The following is a 19,774-nucleotide window of genomic DNA, read 5'->3' as shown; positions in this document are numbered from 1 at the left end:
TTTATGCAACTTTGCCCATTTACAGAGGTCAGAGTTAGGGTGCAATCCAAGTCAGTCTGGCCCAGTAAACCTCTGGTCCATTCCTTCAAGACCACGGCCTCAAAAACCAAGTTTAACGTGTTTTAAAAGCCCTCAAATGCTTGCTCTGTGTAAAGTGAGGAATTACGTCAGCTTTGTGGGGTTCACTGTTCCCAAGGAGAACCTCTGAGAAGCAGATAGGCAAACCAGCCCCTGTGACTTGGGGACTGTGCCAGGGGCAAACAGCAGAGGCAGCGGTACCCCTGTCCCTTGAGCACACCCCCAGGTCGCTGGTACACCCCTGATCTAAACTGCACCAGGGGCCTGTGATGGTGGTACTTCCTCCACACACACCGTGGCGGTGGGCGGAGGGAGGTGTGTTCTTACCAGCCTGTCATATTAAAGTCCCTGTAGAGCATCTTCTTTCCAAGTTCTTTTCTCTGCACTCTCCTTGGAAACTCCAGATGTGTGAATTCATTTCCCAGCAAGTGCGGCTGCATGAATGCCTAGTAGCAAAAAGAAAAGGGGGGAAAAAAAACAAACCCACACACAGATTTAGAAGAAAAAAATAGACTCAAGGATGTTTTGCAAATTGAGACAGGCCACATTTCAAAAACAAACAAATCGCTCTCGTATTTTAAGGAAAATAAATAGATTTAAGACTCTCAGTGCCAAAAAAAACCACCCACTTAACGTATCAAGGGATGTAACTTCTTCATTTGAGAGGAAAAATTAATTGTTGATCAAAGACATGCATCCTCAGGAAGAGACTGAGTTTCTCCCAAGGTTAGCTTTGTACTTCACATCCAAGGTCGTTTCACTTTCTGCAGGCACGTGGGTGCGGCCGACAGCTCACCCTCCGCCGTGGCTTTCTCTGCTGTCCTCCTAGTGACCTTGGCGTGGCCTCTGAAACCTGCGAGTCTCCACGTCAACACAATGGCCCGAGAGCGGGCTGGGCTGGACGCCCTCCATTTTGCTCTGCGGTAATTTGATCATGTAATTGGAAGACTATTCCACAGCAGATGGCTCCTTCCCCTCCCCCAAATCCCTGTTCACACTACAAAAGTATCGCGCAAACAGCCACTTAGGGAATTGCTCTGAAACAACAAACAGTCTCATTGTCACGTTCAGAATTCAGATCCAGCTCTGCGGCAGAGGAGCTGGCCCCGCGCGCACTTCCTGCAGAGGCCTCACCGCGAGCCCCAGCCCAGACGCAGCCTGCTCAGCCGCGATGAGCCTTCGCTCTCTGGCCGGGGAGAGTGGGCAGAGCAAACCCCTTCGCTCTCTGGCCGGGGAGAGTGGGCAGAGCAAACCCCTTCGCTCTCTGGCCGGGGAGAGTGGGCAGAGCAAACCCCTTCGCTCTCTGGCTGGGGAGAGTGGGCAGAGCAAACCCCTTCGCTCTCTGGCTGGGGAGAGTGGGCAGAGCAAACCGCGGCCGGCACTGCAGGAAAGCAAGGGACCCCTGCCGCAGGACAGATGGCCGTGTCCGCAGTCCATGGAACCGGGCATCTCCCACATCTCCTTCCCAGGCCCCCACGCCGGCGGACCTGCCGCTGATTCCCACAGTGGCTTCAGGGGTATTCGTCAGGTGGTGGTCACCAGAGTGCAATGTACCGGGAGTGAAAGGAAGAGAGCTGAACTGTCACCGGGCGGTGGGGTTTGGCCAGAGAACTCACAGCCAGGGACTCTGAGCGGGCAAGGGGACAGACAGGAGGCCTGGGGTTGGAACCCTGAGGAGGGGAACCTCCTCACTGCTGGCTGCAGCCCCAGCCGGTTCCCGGTCTGATGGGAATTTGAGCTCCTCTTCGAGGGGCCCTGCAGATGGGGATCAAGCACCCTCAACTGGGCTCCATAGAGAGGCTCCCGGGGAAGGAAGGAAGGAAGGAAGGGAACTGATATTAGCAGGCAGGCCAGTGGCGGGGGCTGTGGGTAAGAGGGACTTGGGTTTGACTCTAAGCTCTGCATTGATAATCTGTAAGCTGTGCGCTTTTAGGGGGTTAACTTCTCAGGCCTCAGTTTTTGTTTTTTATCTGTACAATGAGATTAATTATATAGCCATCTCACATTATTTTAATAATGTTTATAATGCACTCACCATGGTTGTCTCTGTTCATACGAGAAAATAATTATTAAATTATCCATTTAATAATTATAGAGGCCTATTACATCCTGAGTCCTAAGCTAAGTGCTTTGCGATTCTCATTTCACCCTCCCAATCACCTCCCTGGCCACATCATTTGTGCAAAATAAAAATATGAGTCTCTGCCAATCCCATCCAGACCGTGCCAGTGGGCAGAGCCCAGCAGGGCCCTGTGCCAGTCACAGCCCAGGAGGCCAGCTGTGCCCACAGGGCAGATACTGCTCTTTCCCCTCTGTCCGTTCACCCGCGAAGACAAGGGAATGGAGGCGTAAAAAGTCAATAAAAAGTAGCATCTCTGGCCCGGCTGGTGTGGCTCAGTGGATTGAGTGCCGTCCCATGGACTGAGAGGTCCCAGTTCGATTCCCGTCAGGGCACATGCCTGGGTGGTGGGCTCGATCCTCAGTAGGGTGTGAACAGGAGGCAGCCGATGGATGTTTCTCTCTCACATGTGTGCTTCTCTTTCTCTCTAAAAAAAAAAAAAAAAGAGTAGCATCTTGTACATGCCCTGGATCACCTCTCAGACCTTGGGACTGTCCAGCATGCAGTTCTTGTCACACCCCCTACATCTCAAGCTGGACCCTCTCATTTAGGGGTTACTATGTCCCAGACACTTGAAATGCTTTGTATAACCACCCCAACAATACTACAAAGAATGTTCCATAGAGTCAATTTTCAAATGAGGAAACCAAGGCCCAGAGAGGTTAAGACACCTAGCCCAAGGTTATCAGCCAGGACTGGGTAGTTCTACAGGCTGAGCTTAGTAGCATGCCCATACCCCTGTCCTAACCCTTATGTTGGCCCTTTATTTATTGATTTATTTTATTCCTTACCCAAGGACACTTTTCTATTTATCATCAGATAGAGTGGGAGGGAGGGAGGGAGAGAGAGAAGGAGGGAGAGAGGGACAGAGAGAAACATCAACATGATAGAGCCACATCGACTGGTTGCCTCCTGCATGACCCTACCAGGGCCAGGGACAAACCACAACTGAGGTATGGAATCAAACCCTCGACTCATCGGTCCGTGGGCCAACACTCTAACCACTGAGCCAAATCGGTCAGGACTATGTTGGCCCTTTAACCTACCCATACGCACATTTAGAAAAAAACAACAAGGGGGCAACAAAAGGCCCATGACCTCGTGGCTCCTAGACCACACGCCATCAGAATCACAAAGAGGTACCGTGAGGACCCCCTCAGCAACAGCGAGACCTGCACGCGGCCTGGCCACAGAGACGCTCCTGACATGCTCTGATAACAAGTCACTAGAAGAAGTCACTTTATACTACGAGAGATGCAATGAACCAACGCAAATCTATACAGAAGAATTCTATGCTGTCATTTACAATGATGTCCCAGAGAATGTGACAACACAGGCAGAAGTGATATATTCATAAAAAATAGGTTATCAAACAATATGTGTAAGTGTGAGAGCTTATGTGCAGTGTGTCATATATTCACCGATCTTTATGTGAGATGTACATGTGTACACAGTCATCCCTCTATATCCGCAGATGCTGACTGTATACATTGCTCTATGCCGTTTTATATAAGGGACCTGGGCATCCGTGGAGATCCTGGAACCAATCCCTCACAGACATGGCGGGGCAACTGTACATAAATGAGTGGGTGTGTATAAATATGGATACACCACACACGTATATTACTAACAAACACATTCCATACCAAGGTCATTCCCAAGTACATTTCTTCGCCAGCCCCAGTGACGAAGGAGTAAACATGCAGAGCACCAGGCGCTTTGCCTCCTAACTGGAGGGTGAGCGGGCCTCTGCTATGTTCATCCGGGCGCCTCATGCCCTTTCACCCGCGCCTCCTGCACGGCCAGCTGTGTCAGGTCTGCCCAGGCAGATGCCCGGGGGGTGGCTGGAACGCCTTGGCACCTCCGCTGTCTGCAGAGGCTGCTCCCCTCACCCCTCTCCCTCGAGGATGGTCGGGCTCAAAGGGGCCTTAAAGACTGACATCTGGCCCAGTGGATGTGGCTCAGTGGTTGAGTGTCGACCCATGCACCAAGAGGTTGCCAGTTCGATTCCCGGTCAGGGCACATGCCCAGGTTGTGGGCCTAATCCCCAATGGGGGCATGCAGGAAGCAGCCAATCGATGCTCTCTCTCATTTATGTTTCTGTCTCTCTTTCCCTTCCTCTCTCTCTAAAAACAATAAAGAGAAAAAAATAAAAAAATAAAAGACTGACATCTGTAGCCCCTTCCCAGGCAGAGCCTCTCAGGGTGTCAACAAACTGCCTGCTTCTCCTATGATAACAAAAGGCCATTGGGTTTCATCAAGGTTGGACGCCCTTTATCAGCTGACCATGATTTTATTACCTCTGGAGGGAAAAAGCTGCCTATTAAACAATGCACAATGCTTTCTCGCTACTTACAATTTTTATTTTATTCTTTTCAAAAAAGCTCCTTTAGACCTAGACAAACCTTTGCTATCTACCCCTATCATGTATATGTGCTAAGGCACCTACAAGTGAAGTATATTGGCTAAGGTTTTCCAAACCTTGTTCACGTTGAGAATCCAACAGCTCTCATCAGTGGTGACCCTGAGTCATTCGTGCTCCAGCTCTTCCACACAGCGGCCGTGTCCCCTGAGGCAGCATTTCTTACTAATCCACAAAAGAACAACAAGCCTCAAAGCCGGGGTGCGAAGTTCTTAAGTCAGCTTTGCAATCATCTAGAGCCCGCTTACTTCTGACTCCCGCTTCGGAATGTGGCCGAACGAGTCGGGTCGCACCTCCCCAGCCCCTGCCTGCACACAACGGGTTGGATCCAAAAAGGTTCAAAGAGCACTTTGCTTTTGTCTGCAGGGCTTTCTTCTAAGCCGCTGGACTCCCATCCCTGCAAGTGTGGTGCTGCTCTTTTGATGTTTGTACACGCCCGGGAGATGACATCCACAGCATGCCTGCCATCTGGCTGACAGCAACAATCAAATGTAAAACGTCCCGGCTTCAGATATGTCAGAAAGTGAAAAAAAGGCACCTTCGCTCTGAGGAAATGCTGAAATATCCAGCCCCCCTTGGTACTGATGTTGGGCTGGCATGTTTATAACCCCATAATTGATGATTGGTAAATTCTTGTGCTGCTCCATAATTGATGATTGGGAAAGTCACTGTGTGCCCTCTAGCTAAACCTGTTTAGTTAAAATATCCTCGGTAAATTGGAATACTCCCTGAACCAAGAAATTGTTGGGAGCCGGCTATGTGTCTGACAGAGTCCACAGAGCCTGGAGGTCTTGAGTCAGAGACTCGACCTTCTCCACAATCTCAAGGAATCAGGCTTACATAGTGTTTGTGCAGCTTGGGGCTAAGTGTGACCCAATGTACCTTGAAATACCTGAAATACCTGGGTGTTCCTGGGCGTTCCTCTTATCCGCAAGGCAAACTAATTCTATACAGCATTGCTGTGGCCCTGGGCATTATATCAAGAAGATGCTGTTTTCTGTAAGGCATAAAAGCATGTACTAAAGCATATCGGGGCTGATTCCGAAGACTCTGTCACAGGGGTGTTCGGAATCAGATGCCGGCCGGTTCATCAACGGCTCTTCTTTGGACTTTAATTCTCTAGTGGTCTTTCTTTGACTCAGTCGCGTCACAACAATGTCACCCCCTTAGATTTCTCTACCGTTCTGGTGATTTCTCCTCCTGCCTCGCTAACTGCCACGGCGCATTTCCCATGTTGCGTGGCGTGTTTGCCGGCAGTCGTGGCCCGCCATGGGATCTGTGTGTTCCCTGGACCGCTGACGTAGTTTTACTGTTGTTTAATGTCACCATCCACATCCCAAGGGCAGGCCTCCAGCACTCTCCATACTCACAGCCGCTGCACTTGTCAGACCTGGTGGAGTTACTGGTGTTAAAGAAAAGAAACAACTCAAGAGCTAAGTATAAGTAGAGAAATAGGCTGATCACTGGAAAGTGAGAAGCTAGGACATCATGGGGCACAGACGTCAGTTTGCAGAGGAAGCGCAGTTCTGCTCATTAGTGCATCTTTCTGTGCAGTACTGAAGAAAGTTTACATACGTGGTCTTAGTCAGGGTTTAAACAACAAAACCTCATTTCTCACAGTCCTGCCGGCTGGGAAGCCCAAGGTCTAGGAGCCCGCAGATGGCCCCCGGTGAGGGCTCCCTCAGGGCCTGCCCACAGCACCCTCTCACTGCAGCCTCCGCTCTGGTGTCTCCCACCGGGAGGCTGATCCTATCGATCAGGGCCCCACCCTCATGACCTCACCTCACCCCATGACGGCTGTAAAGGTCCTATCTCCAAATTCAGCACCTGGGGGTTCGGGCTTTAACATATGACTGATGTTGCTATATGTACATGCACTCAAACTCATCAAAATATTATAACATGTTATGACAGCTTTCTTTGTACCTTACTCGTATTCATGACTATTCTACCATTGAACATGAATTACTTTTGTTAAAAAAAGAAGTTATTTTTTTTTGAGAACTGGGTTTCTAAACTAGGTTTTAGAAAATTGTTGAGAGGAGTCTCACTGCCCCTTGTAATCCCAACCATCTGAAGGAACACCGCAGTCTCTGGGAGGGGCCACCTGGGCAGGGCCTGGCTCCATGCAGGGGACGCGGACACCCGCTGCTCCCAACAGGCCCGCCAAGAGGCACGTGTTCTCGGAAGCGGAGTGGCCCAGCCACTTGGGAACTCAGCAAGGTCGTCTCGGCATCGAGTGACCTGCTGGTTAGTGTTCATTCATTAGTGCCGGTCACCCCTTGGCCAGCTTTGCTCAAGGCCGCATTTTGGAATATTGCGTGTCGAAAGTGATTTTACTTCTAACTCAATGTAAGCCACACATGCCAAGTTTAAAGACTGTAATATGTGGAAGCAGGAGTCTGTTAGGTTCTCTTCTGCCATGAAACCTGGTGATGTCCTGACTCCAAACGTGTAAGATGCATGGACAACTTGGGCACGTGTTACTCCGCTGCTCATACCTGGGCAGCTCACGGATGTATATGCGTGACTGCAGCCCCTTCCCAGGGCACATTTCACAGCGATGCTGGCCTATTGAAAATGTGGACTTGCCCTGGCCGGTTTGGTTCAGCGGTTAGAGCATCCGACTGCGGTCCAGAGAGACCCGGGTTCGGTTCCCGCTAGGGGCATGTACCTCGGTTGCAGTTTGTCCCCGGCCCTGGTTGGTCGTGTGGGTGGCAGCCACTCGATGTGTCCCTTTCACGTCGATGTTTCCCTCTCTCTCTCTCTTCCTCTCTCTCCCTCCCACTCTATCTGTGCAAAAAATGGAAAAATGTCCTCGGGTGAGGATTAAAAAAAAAAAGAAAAGAAAAAAAGAAAATGTGGACTTTAACAGGATGGAAATCCAAGAAGGGGGCAAGTCAAAACTCTGGACACTCTCCTAAACATTCCTTATTTATCTGATATGCTGGATAGAGTTGATCTCCTCTCTGACGATGCTGTTCGGATATATGTATGTCAGAAACATCTGCAAGGTCATGCAAGAAATACCAGCCACAGTACACATGTTGGTGAGACCTCAGCTACGCTCCAGGGCCTGGCACCGCACCTCATGCAGTGGAGGCTCTAAGTCAGTAGTTCTGAACCTACAGTTCCTCATGTTGTGTGTGGGCTTAGGAATAGCACTGGAGATATTCCCAGGGGTAAGGGATGAGGAATGGGGAGAGAATGGGAAAGGATCTTAGGAGCTGACCAGGCAAGGGCTCTGGGGTGAGGGCAGGAGGCAGAGGCAGGCCGTGGCCGACGTGTGGGGTTCCGAGTGCTCACAGGAGGGGACTGCAGGACAGAGAGGTGGCAGGGTGGCCTCCTGAGGAACCGGTCCTGCCAGTTCACCTGGGGCTCCAAGGAGGGCCCTTTCTGCAAAGGATGATACACCATTAAATAAAGTGAAATTAGTTTTTATACAAACTTTTCCATGAAAAAAAAATTATAGATATACAGTCAAGTGCTTGTATCATGTGCACAGGTTGATGAATTTTCGTAAATTGAACACACCCATGTAATTAGCCTCCAGATCAAGAAACAGCATTGCCAGCACCCTGGGTCAGTCTCCTGTCCAATCACTGGCCTCCCCTGCGCCCCCCCCCCCCCAAAGGAAGCACTATCCTAACTTCCAGGTTGGTTTTGTGCGGCTCAGTGTTTGGCCAAATTCTGTGGGCAGCCCCATTGCTGGATGTGAGGCTGTGAGATTCATCCCTGTCACTGTGTGTGGCGCAGCTTGTCCATTCCTGGTGCTGCAAACCAGTCCATCTGTGAGTGTCCCACGCACACACCTGTCCCCCTGTCCGCGGGCAGTTTCCAGTGGGGCCACGACAGACACTGCTGCTGCGCACCCTCGCCGGCTGCCGGCCCCACCTGGCGGTGGGATGCTCAGCGTCAGGAGAGTCAGCCGGACCCTTTCCCAAAGCAGCTGTGCCTATTTCCACTCCCATCAGCAGAATACGGAAAGTAAAAATACCGTGTTAAACGAGAGAGCAGATTCCGTCACGGGGATTATTTTCTAAAGTCCTCTAAATAGAAAACTTTTATCTGCATCCATTTCTTAAATGTTCAGACCTCTCAATAGTTGAAAAGAAGTCACCAAAATGAGGGTTTGCAGTGCTTAACACAAATCTTTAAAATCAGTGAGTAATGTATCCTCTTTCTTGCCCTTAAGGGGAAAAAAACTTCATCAGATCAGATGAGAGGAGGACTTGAGGCTTCCACGTCAAGATGATTTATCATGATAGAAAGTCTAAGATCACAAATGCAATGAAATTGATAACGTCAGCCAAACCACTGGTAACCACGAACGGTCACATGAACAGTCACGTAAGACGTTCCTCCAGAGCCAAGGCCTGATTTACAGGCAGAAACAGAATATTTTGGTTTGGGTTAAAAAAAAAGGAAGGAAAAAAATGTGAAATAGCTGAGATCTAAATATGCATGGGTTGAAGTCCTTCATAAAGAATTTTCTCAGTCTTAATTTGTCCTTTAAAAAAATCTCAAAATAAGAAGAACCAAGCTTGTGTATATAAGCTATTACAGAACTGAATATTGATGAAATTCTGTCTGGTTTATGTGAGATGTCAAGAAAGGTTCACGTTTAAATTTTACATGGGACTGTTCAACCACAGAGAAGGAGCGTGCCCCTAAAATAACTCTAAAACTGTAAAATTTATATCTTATGATAAAGAAGCCCCATGGAAACTGGTATGCAAATGGATATATTAAACAAAATTGCCTAGATCTGTCAACCCTACAACAGCTTAATGTATAGAATAAGGGGTAAAAACGATTCATTTACATAAAACATATAAGGTTTCCATATTCATGTGCCTAATGCTCTTTCTTCCTAGGTCCACATCTGAGGGAAGGCATTCATTTGAAGAGAGAATGACTCATGTCAGCAAAAAACGGGCATGCCTGCTGATCTCCCATCCCCCAGCAGATGCGAACGGAACTCGGAGGTTTTATAAAGGCCACAGAGGTGCTCCCCACGGCAGGATGGCCACTAAAAAGCTCTTCCAAGATCGTCAGATTTGAAAACTAAGAGATTTTATTTTGTCTCTGATCTAGGCACTGTTGTGAGCACATTACAATGATTAACTCATTAATCCTCATCCCAATCCTGTGAGCGTCCTGTAGTTCCTGAGGCTCAGCAAACACTTTACAGACAGTTCAGTGGGTCCTCAGTGAGCCCGCTGCACCTCTCTTGAAGCGCGGCTAACTCGACCGAGTTGAAAGGGTGCCCGATACGCTCTCGCTTCTTTACCCCAAGGTCGGCTCGCAAGGGACCCTATGGACCAATGGCTCCGGCTTTAAGTGTCCAACTTTTCATTCAGAGTGTTGGGCGGGGGACGGGGGCTTGAGAGCATCTGAACACTGCACGACAACTGCGCAGAAAGACGCATGTTTTTTTAAAGAAGAAAATCCAAGGCAACGTTCCCATGATTATTTCGTTCAGCTGTACGGAATGTACCTCTGAAATCTGTCAGGTGGGTTTCTAAAGCCCCAAAATCAAGTCTCTGACTCCACCCAACCTGCAGTGAACAAAACATCCGTCTATATTCCTTTCCAGAAGCAGGGCTCTGGGCCGGTGAGGTTCAGGGTAAGGGCGGATGTCCCCGCGGCTCCCCTGAGACGGCAGGGCTCCGGGCCCCCAGGCAGTGACAGCGTGGGCTCTCAACACGTGCCGCTTCTCTGACACCTGTGTGATCAGTGGAATCCGCAGCAAACATGAAAAATGTCAACCACGTTAGCCTGCCATTTTTCCATTAGAGGTTTGACACTCAAATGCAGGTCTGTGAAAGGGGTCGTGTGGGATTAGGGTGCCTTTGTCCACCACACAGTCCCCAAGCAGAGCCGTGGGGAAGCTGCTTCCCGGGGACTAAAGCCGACTCCCCGGCTTCACAGCCCGCTCTCGGCTTAGGGGCACGTCGAAGTGGCGGCCCATCTCTCGCACGCACTAGCAATCGTCACCCTCCCAACAGCAGCCTCCTGTCTCAACAGCAGGTTCAGGCTTGAGGAGTACACCGACACCTCTCCCAGCCGGGCACGGGGACAAAGCAGAACCAGACCCGGGTCGGGGGCTGGTGCAGCTCCAAGGACACTGCAAGAGATCATCTCAGATACTGTTGCACTTGTGTGTCTTAAATGTATCTGAAACCCACTTTTATCTCTTCTGTATACTGCCCTTGATGAAAAACAGCTGCCGACTTGGATTATCTATAAGGACAGAAGTACATCATTTGAAGGTTTGATGATACCAGCACATCTTAATGTAATCAAATCAGAGTTTAAACTGTGACTAGCAGAATGGAAGGGAAGCCATCACTCTCACACCGACGGGCCTCAGATCTGTTTCTGGCTGTCACCTAAAGCCAAGGTGGGGTGAGTCCCTGCAGGCCACAGCCTCAGAGCAGTGAGCTCTGCTGAGACCTGCTCACAGACCTCTTTCCCTCCTCCCTGGGCCCCGACTCCACCGAAACATCCTGTCTAGCTTGGTGGATCCCTGAAATGTTGTATTTCAATCACCCTGGAAACATTAAAAAAAGAAAAAGCCCAGTGACAGAAGAGCAAGGCTTCACCACCAGAGGATCATCAGCTCTCCTTCGCTGCTGGGGCAGAAGTCACGGCCCCTGACCCCTTCATCACACACCTGCCACATTCTTGTGAACACGTCAAACCCACAAGCCTGCTTGATGAGTCACGTCACCCAGGAATCTAGGGAACCAAGTTCACATCACCCTGAGCGGCAGGAAGGGCCCTCCAAGGTCAGGGAGCAAGTCCAAACAGAATGACCATGCCTGCCCCATGCATCATCCTGTAATCTGCTTCCAGTCCTCTAATCCCCAGCCCAGCCTGTGCATACCAGGAACATTCCTCCTCCACAGAGCAAAATGGTCCGCGTACGAAGGGCACCCATCCTTCCCATCTCCAAGAAAATCATTAACCATTTCTACACGTCAGACAGCCCTTGGGATGCAGACAGCTGCTCCAATCTGTCTCTAAGGACCTAGAAGTTTTAATAATTCTATCATAAATGTTTCTTCACACGTCATAAAAGTGAAATTTAACTTGACCTAAGAATAAAGAATACATTGTTAACCCCTCGGCTATGGACTAGCTTGTCTAAATCAACTTGATGCAACTATCATTACACTGAACTCTTTCACAATTAGCTCAAAACAACTGTTTCCAAAAAAAAAAAAAAGAATTGGTAAAATTAGATGCACGCAAAATTATAAGATATATACCGTATTTTATATTACCGTGGGAATACTTCTCATTTCAATTTCAGAACATACAGTGAATGTCTCAAGGGAAGTGTTTCCATACTTCCACTCAGAGGTAGCGTGTGGGGGACTTGAGGGCACACAGCCCATGCCGGGGCCGGGCTGAGAGAGGTCCGAGCTACTCTTCTGTTTTCCTCTAATTGGTATTATTTTCAAGGTTTTACCCTAAAAGTATCTAATTCTCAATAAGATTTTAGCCCAGACGTTGTTGCTTAGTGGATTGAGCATCATCCCATGGACTGAGAGGTCCTGGTTCAATTCCCAGTCAGGACACATGCCCAGGCTGCGGGCTCGATCCCCAGTGGGGGGCATGCAGGAGGCAGCCTGTCGATGTTTCTCTTTCACATCAGTGTTCTATCGCTCTCTCCCTTCCTCTCTCTCTAAAAAATCAATAAGAATGTGGTTAAAAAAAAAAAAATTTTTACAAGGTTATTTTATGCTATAAATCCCCTAGTTCAAATACTAAATACTTCGCAAAGATTCGCACCACCAGTCATGAGAATGTTAACACTGGACTGGTTCATCTCAAAGCATCCGCTCTGACCCCTAGCAGGATAAGAAGTTGGACAATTAGAATATTTTATGTTCTGTTCATTTACATTCCTGTTGTCTGGGGAGGAAAGTTTTGGTTACAGAGACACCTATGTGGTTTAGGAAGAAGAAATTCAGACATTAGGCTCAGATCTGTGGACCAGTAATACCCACACTGACTGTTCAGGAATGACACTAAGGTACACATGAACCTTAGGAACATTAGGAGCGATTACTAAGTAAAAAGAAGGAGCGATTACTAAGTAAAAAGAAGGAAAATAACTATCACTATGGTTTGAAGGCCAGCAGGATTTGGAGTGGCAAGACTTTGATTCATCAAACAATAAAAATCAAACAATAACCAAATGAGTACTGGGTGCCACGAAAGAATTCTGCAAATAGTATTTCATTTAATCCTTGTACCTGCCTTCAGAGGTTTTCTATACCCACAGCGGATGACAAAGCTGGGCCTTGCTGAAATCAGACACAGTTACGAGACAAAGCCAAGAGCTGAAGCCACCCCAAAACAGACAACTGATATTCGGGCATCTGAAACACGCCAGCATTCCCGTCCCTCCTCAAAATGTTCTGAAACTGAAATGTTTGAGCTTTTTGTACCATTCTTACAACATGAAAATGGGAAATTATTTCAGAATTTTAGAAGTTAACCTGTGATTACCCACTGCCTCTAGCAGGAGAGCCAAGGGGCAAGGAGGTGATGAAGAGGGGTGTCTGCTGTGAGAAGTTTCGGGGAGGGTGGGGGCGGGGACTGTGTGGTAATATCCAGACGTCAGAATACTGGTCCGCTCTTTCAGTCGGTCAACAGATCCCGCTTCAGTACCTCCTCTGTACTGCGTACTGACAATGTGAGGTGACTAAGTGAGGGGCTCCCCGCCAGGACGCAGTCTGTAAGGGGAGACAGAGATCGGAAGTGACCAAGTGAGGGGCTCCCCGCCAGGACGCAGTCTATAAGGGGAGACAGAGATCGGAGGTAACTAAGTGGGGGGCTCCCCGCCAGGACGCAGTCTGTAAGGGGAGACAGAGATCGGAGCAAGCCATACAATACGATATGCTCACACGGTGTGAGCGTGGGGACTGAGCCCTGGGAGGGTTAGGGCGTACTTCCTGGGGGAGGTAACATTTGCTTTGTGGTCTCAAAGAATGAGGAGGCGTTATCCTGGCAGAGAACAGAAGGGTCACCCAGGCAGGGCCTATTTCCACAGGCATGGAGGTAGGAGAGATGACAGCGTGTCCTGTACACGGAAGACAGTTGCCTGGGACTGCTGCCTGGGCAGGGTGGCGCTGGCGGGGGCGGCAGCAAGATGATGCTGGAGAGGTGGGTGGGGACCACGATTCTGGATCTGCCCAGTGTGGCCCACATTCTGTGCCCCGTGGGAAGCCAAAGGTTATCAGGCGGGAGAAGGGCCGCGATCAGATCACTCGTGTGGTTCTGTAGAAGATGGGCTGGAGGAAGCCAGACAGGGGGCACGGAGGCCAGTTGCTACGAACTCTACTTGGAAGACACCCTGGCAGCTCGAAGGCCCTTGGTGACCCTCTGAGCTAGTTCTCCATATTCCAAGTGACGAACTGAGGTCTGGAAATGTTCAGAGACTCGCACAAAGCCACCCAGCTAGCGCCCCCCGCCGGCCAGATCGCCCAAGAAAAGGAAGCGCTCTCCAGCCTGGCCTCCTAGGGGCAGCTTCCACTGTACCTGCTTGAAAACGGCAACAGGAAGGTTAGAAAACAATAGTTGGTAAAGGAGTGAAGACACGTTTCCACACTGGTTCTGGATGCCTGCTGTTTCATGTACCAGGTAACTACCCCGAGCAACACAGCTGACTTCCTGAGTGAAACACACAGAAGGACAGACGAGAAAACGGAAGGAAAGTGCATAGCTGCTGCCTAGATCGACCGCAGTAGTCAAGCCTGGTGGTTCACACATGCTGAGATGCAGAGTCAAGGACAAAGTCCTTTCTGTGGAGCAAGAATGAATTCTTTCCTAAGGGCAGAGGGTCACCGCTTGAGATGTGTTGTCCAAAAAGAAAGCCAGCTGCCAAGAAAATGCTTCATCTACAAAACTCTTCGCAGTTGGTCCCCAGGGATGCTCCACCAGCAGTAATCTCGGAGGACGAGCCAAGTCACTGAGCTGAGATGCTAACCCTGACCCTCCACTGTAATTTGAGGACAGGGAAGTAAGTCTGTTCTGTTTTCCAGAACACTCAAATCTTCAAATGAAACAAAAATTTTCAAGATCTGAAAAATCAAACACTCCCCACCCCCACCGCCAACAGCCCTCTCATAATTTCACCACAAAGAAAGTGATCTACATGGAGAATTAATTTTCAAGGTAGAAACATTTTCTGATGCCTGCATCTCTCCCAAAGGGCCCTAGAGACTTTACGTCTGGGCATGAAGTATACGGGGTGTCAGCGGGATCTCGGGGCTCCCTCCATCTCACAACGTGATTCAGACTGAGCCCCTCTGTTTGCACTATCTGAGGATCACAGTGAAAGACAACACATTAGCTTCCTCTGGATCATTGCTACATTTTATGGAATATCTTGAAAGACTGTATCCAAAAAGCCAGCATCTTGATAAAAAGCCAATGTCCAGGCTGGAGTAGGGAGAGGGGAAAACGTGTCCTTGGTGAAATACTGAGCTGCCAAGTCACGAATGCCGGAGACTGTCCCAACACTGAACACTGTAAACACGAACGGCCTTACTGTTAGGCAGTGCCATGGGGGCTTCTCAGCATTTCAATCAAAGTCATTCCAGTACTTTTTCAAATCAAAATATTGGTTTCCAGTGACTGAGATATGTCACTTATTTCAGTCTTAGCATGCTTTATAAAGATGTAGTCCTCTGAAAAATATCATAAAAAGAAAAAAAAAAGCCTGGCCGGTGTGGCTCAGTGGACTGAGCATCATCCCATGGACTGAGAGGTCCTGGTTCGACTCCTGGTCAGGGCACACGCCCATGTTGCAGGCTTGATCCCCAGTGGGGGTTGTCTTTCTCTCACATCAATGCTCTCTCTCTCTCTAAAAAATCAATAAAAACATATTTTTAAAAAATTATATAATCTAAAAAAGGAAAAAAAAGAAACAGAGCATGCCATGGCTTCTATTGGTCACAGACGGAGAAAATCAGCCACAATAATAAATTCGTGGGGGTGGAGTGTGTCGTCACACACAGAGCCAGGATATGTGATCAGAAGGTGTGTGAGGGGGAGTTCACACCATATGTCAGGAGCAACATGTTCCTCCAAAATGGCCCGACGCCACCCCTGGCGCCGGGGCGCTCTGCCAAACCTACCCAACTCTTACCAGGTACTGCAGTCGCTGGCGCTCGGACTCGGGGGTGAATTCCGAAGACATGGGGATGATTTCTCCATTTCTGATGATTATGGCCCTGAAACAGTTAAAATGCATTGTCAGCAGCCACTCTCATAGGTACCCCGGTTCTGTGTTAATCCCACAGCTTGGTTTTGAGAACACACATGAAATGCCCAGGGGATACTTTCTCCTCCAACCTGCATGGCAAAGTTCACTGCTACCAACTCGGTCTCACCTCCTCACAGGTGTGTGCACTTTAAGAATGTCACTTTACCCAGCCAGAGTGGCTCCGTGGTTCAGTCCCAGCCCTGGTGCTGGTCATGCAGGATGCAACCGATGGATGTGTCTCTCTTGCACCGATGTTTCTCTCTCTCTCTCTCTCTCCTTCCCTTCCTCCCTTCCGTTCTCTCTAAAAATCAATGAAAAAAATATCCTTGGATGAGGATTAACAATAAAACAAAACAACAAAACAAAACAAAAACAAAGACTGTCAAAAAGTTGTTGGTTTGATTCCCTGTCAGGGCACACACCTGGGTTGGGGATTGGATCCCCAGACAGGTATGGAAGGCAACCGACCAATGTCTCTCTCTTCCCCTCCCTCCTTACGCATGTCCTGAGTTGAGGATTAAAACAGAACAAAGGATGTCACATTCGAGTTAGTTTATGTATTACTTCTTCTGCCAGCTGGACCAGGCATCAACGCCCAGCTCCAGGCCTACTGACTGGCACACAGTAGGTGCTCAGGGAGCACAGGGATGACTGGATGGACGACGGAACGGAGGCCCACTCTAGGCGGGCGTCCCCCAGAGCTTCCTGTGGCGACAGCAGTGTTTACGCCTGCGCACTCCCAGGGCAGCCACGGGTGGGCACTGAGCACCTGAGTTGCGGTCAGCACCGCCGAGAAACGGAATTTTTAATTTTATCTAATTTTAATCAATCTAGCTTTAAGGTCAGGCAGTCACAGTGGCCGGTGCCTAATGCAGGAGACAGCACAGCTCTAGGGCCTCGCACTCGGCATCCACAGGCTGGTGCACGAGCCCCACCGTGGAGCTTGTGAGAAATGGACTCTGCGGCGCCCCCGGACTTGTGCATCAGAATGTGCTGTAGTAGGACCCCCGGCGACTCCCCGGCTCATCAGACTCTAAGGACGCCTGCAGGGCTCCTGAGTTTCTAGGGCACCATCCTGGGTCTGGGAAAACCCACTCTCATGGCATCTTAGAGCTCGGGAAATTCACACACTCCCCAAAATGTGCCCAAGAGCTACTGCTGACCCCAGGACTTTTTAGAGAACAGAGTTCCCCAAAGTGGACGTCTCGAGGAGAGGCTGCAGATCAATGACTGAGAAACAACCTTTCCAAGGCTGAGAATGAGGGGCCTCTCGTCACAGACGCAGCTATAGATCGGTTATGGTGGAAGGCTGCCATTCCTACGGCAAATGCAAGTGGCTTGGGGAACTGCGTCCTGTTCAAACCCAAGCTCCCTGTTACCAGGCAGCCAGAGACCTGAGACCTGGCACCCGTCCCTGTGAAGACCCACAAACACGGACGTGCCTGTGATGAGCTCAGCTCTGGGCGATGCCTCGCTGACTCCGGGGGAGGCCGAGTCCTTTGTGCCAAGAAGCCCTGGCACGGGTCCCTCCCCTGCAGGGGCAGCCCTGACTTAGAAATGGTCCCTACAAATGGCCACAGCTGTCGCAGCCCCGCCCCCAGCCCCTTACCACCTGTGCCCAGTTGCCGCTGTCATAGAAACCAGTCGGGCGGCAAGGGAGGAGATGACAACAAAAAGCTTGGGGGCTCTGGAAAATTTTCGGTCTAGAAGGAAAGCGGTGGGAGCTGTGAGGAAATGGAAACGTTGGAGGGAGCTGCCCCGGAGAAGAGGGTGCTCCTGCTTTGACACCTGTGTCACCTCTTTCATCATGCTGCAGAAAACAGGACGATAAAGAGTCTTTCTTATAAACCCAGAGCCACTTGTAAAATGCAACCACCCGCCCCCCAGAGGTGGCATCCACCATTCCCACATCAGCACGAGCTCGTTCAAACGGTCTTTGTCCTGATCACCAGTTGAGAATAACGGCAAGAAGGGGGTCTGACAGAGGATGGAGAACCTTGAAAGGAAGGTATAGGTTAGGGCCCAATCTTAAAGTAGCCAGAAGGCTCTGAGAACCTGGGAACTAGAGCAAAAGTCATTATGTGATAAATGCCACAGTCAACCTTCTGTTTCTTTTCTTTTCTTTTTTCTTTTGGCTAATCCTCACCCGAGGGTATTTTTCCACTGATTTTTAGATAAAGAGGAAGGGAGGAGGGGAGGGAGAGAGAGAAACATTGATGTGAGAGAGGCACATTGACTGGTTGCCTCCCACCGGGGTCAGAACCTGCAATCCAGGTGTGCACCCTTGACTGGGAATCAAACCCAAGACCCTCTGGCCCCTGGGCCGACGCTCTAACTGCTGAGCCACACTGGCTGAGGCTGAAACATTTTCTAAAACCAGTCTTAACTCTTTTTCTTCCCTCTCTACATGGCCCCGAATTCCAGCTTCCAGGCTCAAACTAGGAAAGGTGGATGTCCGGGAAGGAAGGGCGAGAGGAAAAGACGGAAGATAGGGAGTCAGACTGGAGTGTCAGAAACCCGGGGGGAGGAAGGCCGTCGTCAGTGGGGCCTGCGCGGGGACGCCACCAAGCTTCTCCGGGACCTTGGTGTCAGGAGGGCAGGGCCTCGTCTATTTTGTTCACTCTTTCATTCCAAACGCTTGGCATAGTGCCTGTCACACAGCATGAGCCCAGTAAACATTTACTGAGTGAAGGCACAGAGGAGACAACTTAGGAGAAACTCTTCCTTGAACTTGAGGCAAAAAGAGAGAACTAAGAGGCAGCAGATGTCCATTCACACAAGTGAAGTGAGGCCGACGCCACAGAGCAAGAGGGGCCTCCACCCGGGAATGTACCTGCTCCCTCCCTGTCTTTGCCTCTGGTCTTCCGCACCAGAGTGAGTCCCTCAGCCCCTCCTCAGGCTCCTCCCTCCCTCTCTGCATTCCCAACCTCTCTCTCCCACAGTTCAACAGCATGCTCAAAGCACTTTGTGTTTAAAACCAAACAACCAAACCAGAACTAAGCAAATGATACTCTCCTAATCCAAAACCACCTTCAGAGTCTGTTCTCTTTTCTTTCCTACGAAGCCAAGGTTTACAAATAATGATCAGGGTCTCTACTTCCTCATGCCCCATGGATCCCTCCTTCATTACTGCCCCTCTCTTTACCCAGCTGCTCTCACGAGTCACCAAATGGCCTCTTGGTTGCTATACCCACTGGGCATGAACACAACCCAACCTCCTTGACAGTCTCTCAATCCTGGCAACTGGGATACTTGTTCTCCTGGTTTCCCTCCTCCCCCCGGTACCCCCTTCTCAGACTTCTCTATGGGCCACCATTTGGTCTCTCTACCTCCCTCCCTGGGCAATCCCAACTCCTGGACCCCCAAAACGAGGTTTAGAGGTCTCTCCTACATACTCCCTTACCCTGGTACTTCTAATACAGAACCATGACTTTTGTTCTTGACGACTCGTCTGCCCTCCACACTAGCCGGTTACCTCCAAAGGCAAGAACCGCGTCTGTCTTGCTCCACGCTGCAGCGCCAGTGCTACACACAGGACTGGCCACTCATTTCCAGGGTCCAGGGCAAAGTGAACACAGGACCTCTCGTTAGTGAGGATGTTAAGATACTGGCAGCAAAGCATTAAACCAATTGTGGGGCCCTCCTGAGAGGGAGCCTGGGTGGCCACACAGGTCACGCACACGAGGCTGGCTCCGATGGTGTGCCCCTGATATTTACTAAATAAAAAGCCACTTCAGCAACGACATACGCTGATGATTCCAAATGTCCTCTCCAGCCCCCACACCTCTGCCGTGCTCTAGCCCGGGACAGCCACCTGCCAACAGACATCTCCTGGACATTCACCGGCACCTCAGACTTAGCATGTTTC

The 19,774-nt window shown here is 49.9% G+C and overlaps 1 protein-coding gene across 1 annotated transcript in view; it reads right to left on the bottom strand.

The window, feature by feature from the left end:
- Positions 1–19,774, bottom strand: part of PPM1H (protein phosphatase, Mg2+/Mn2+ dependent 1H) — a 252,941-nt gene that overhangs the window by 61,224 nt on the left and 171,943 nt on the right. The window contains exons 5-6 of the mRNA XM_036253170.1: positions 15,790–15,874; positions 406–524 (exon numbers count right to left, since the gene is read on the bottom strand). Coding sequence (XP_036109063.1) covers positions 406–524; positions 15,790–15,874 — 204 coding nt within the window. The remainder of the gene's footprint in view (positions 1–405; positions 525–15,789; positions 15,875–19,774) is intronic.

This window comes from Molossus molossus, unplaced genomic scaffold (assembly GCF_014108415.1).
Source record: "Molossus molossus isolate mMolMol1 unplaced genomic scaffold, mMolMol1.p scaffold_m16_p_10, whole genome shotgun sequence".
In the NCBI taxonomy this organism is placed as follows: Eukaryota; Metazoa; Chordata; class Mammalia; order Chiroptera; family Molossidae; genus Molossus; species Molossus molossus.
This window is presented reverse-complemented; position numbering and strand designations above follow the sequence as displayed.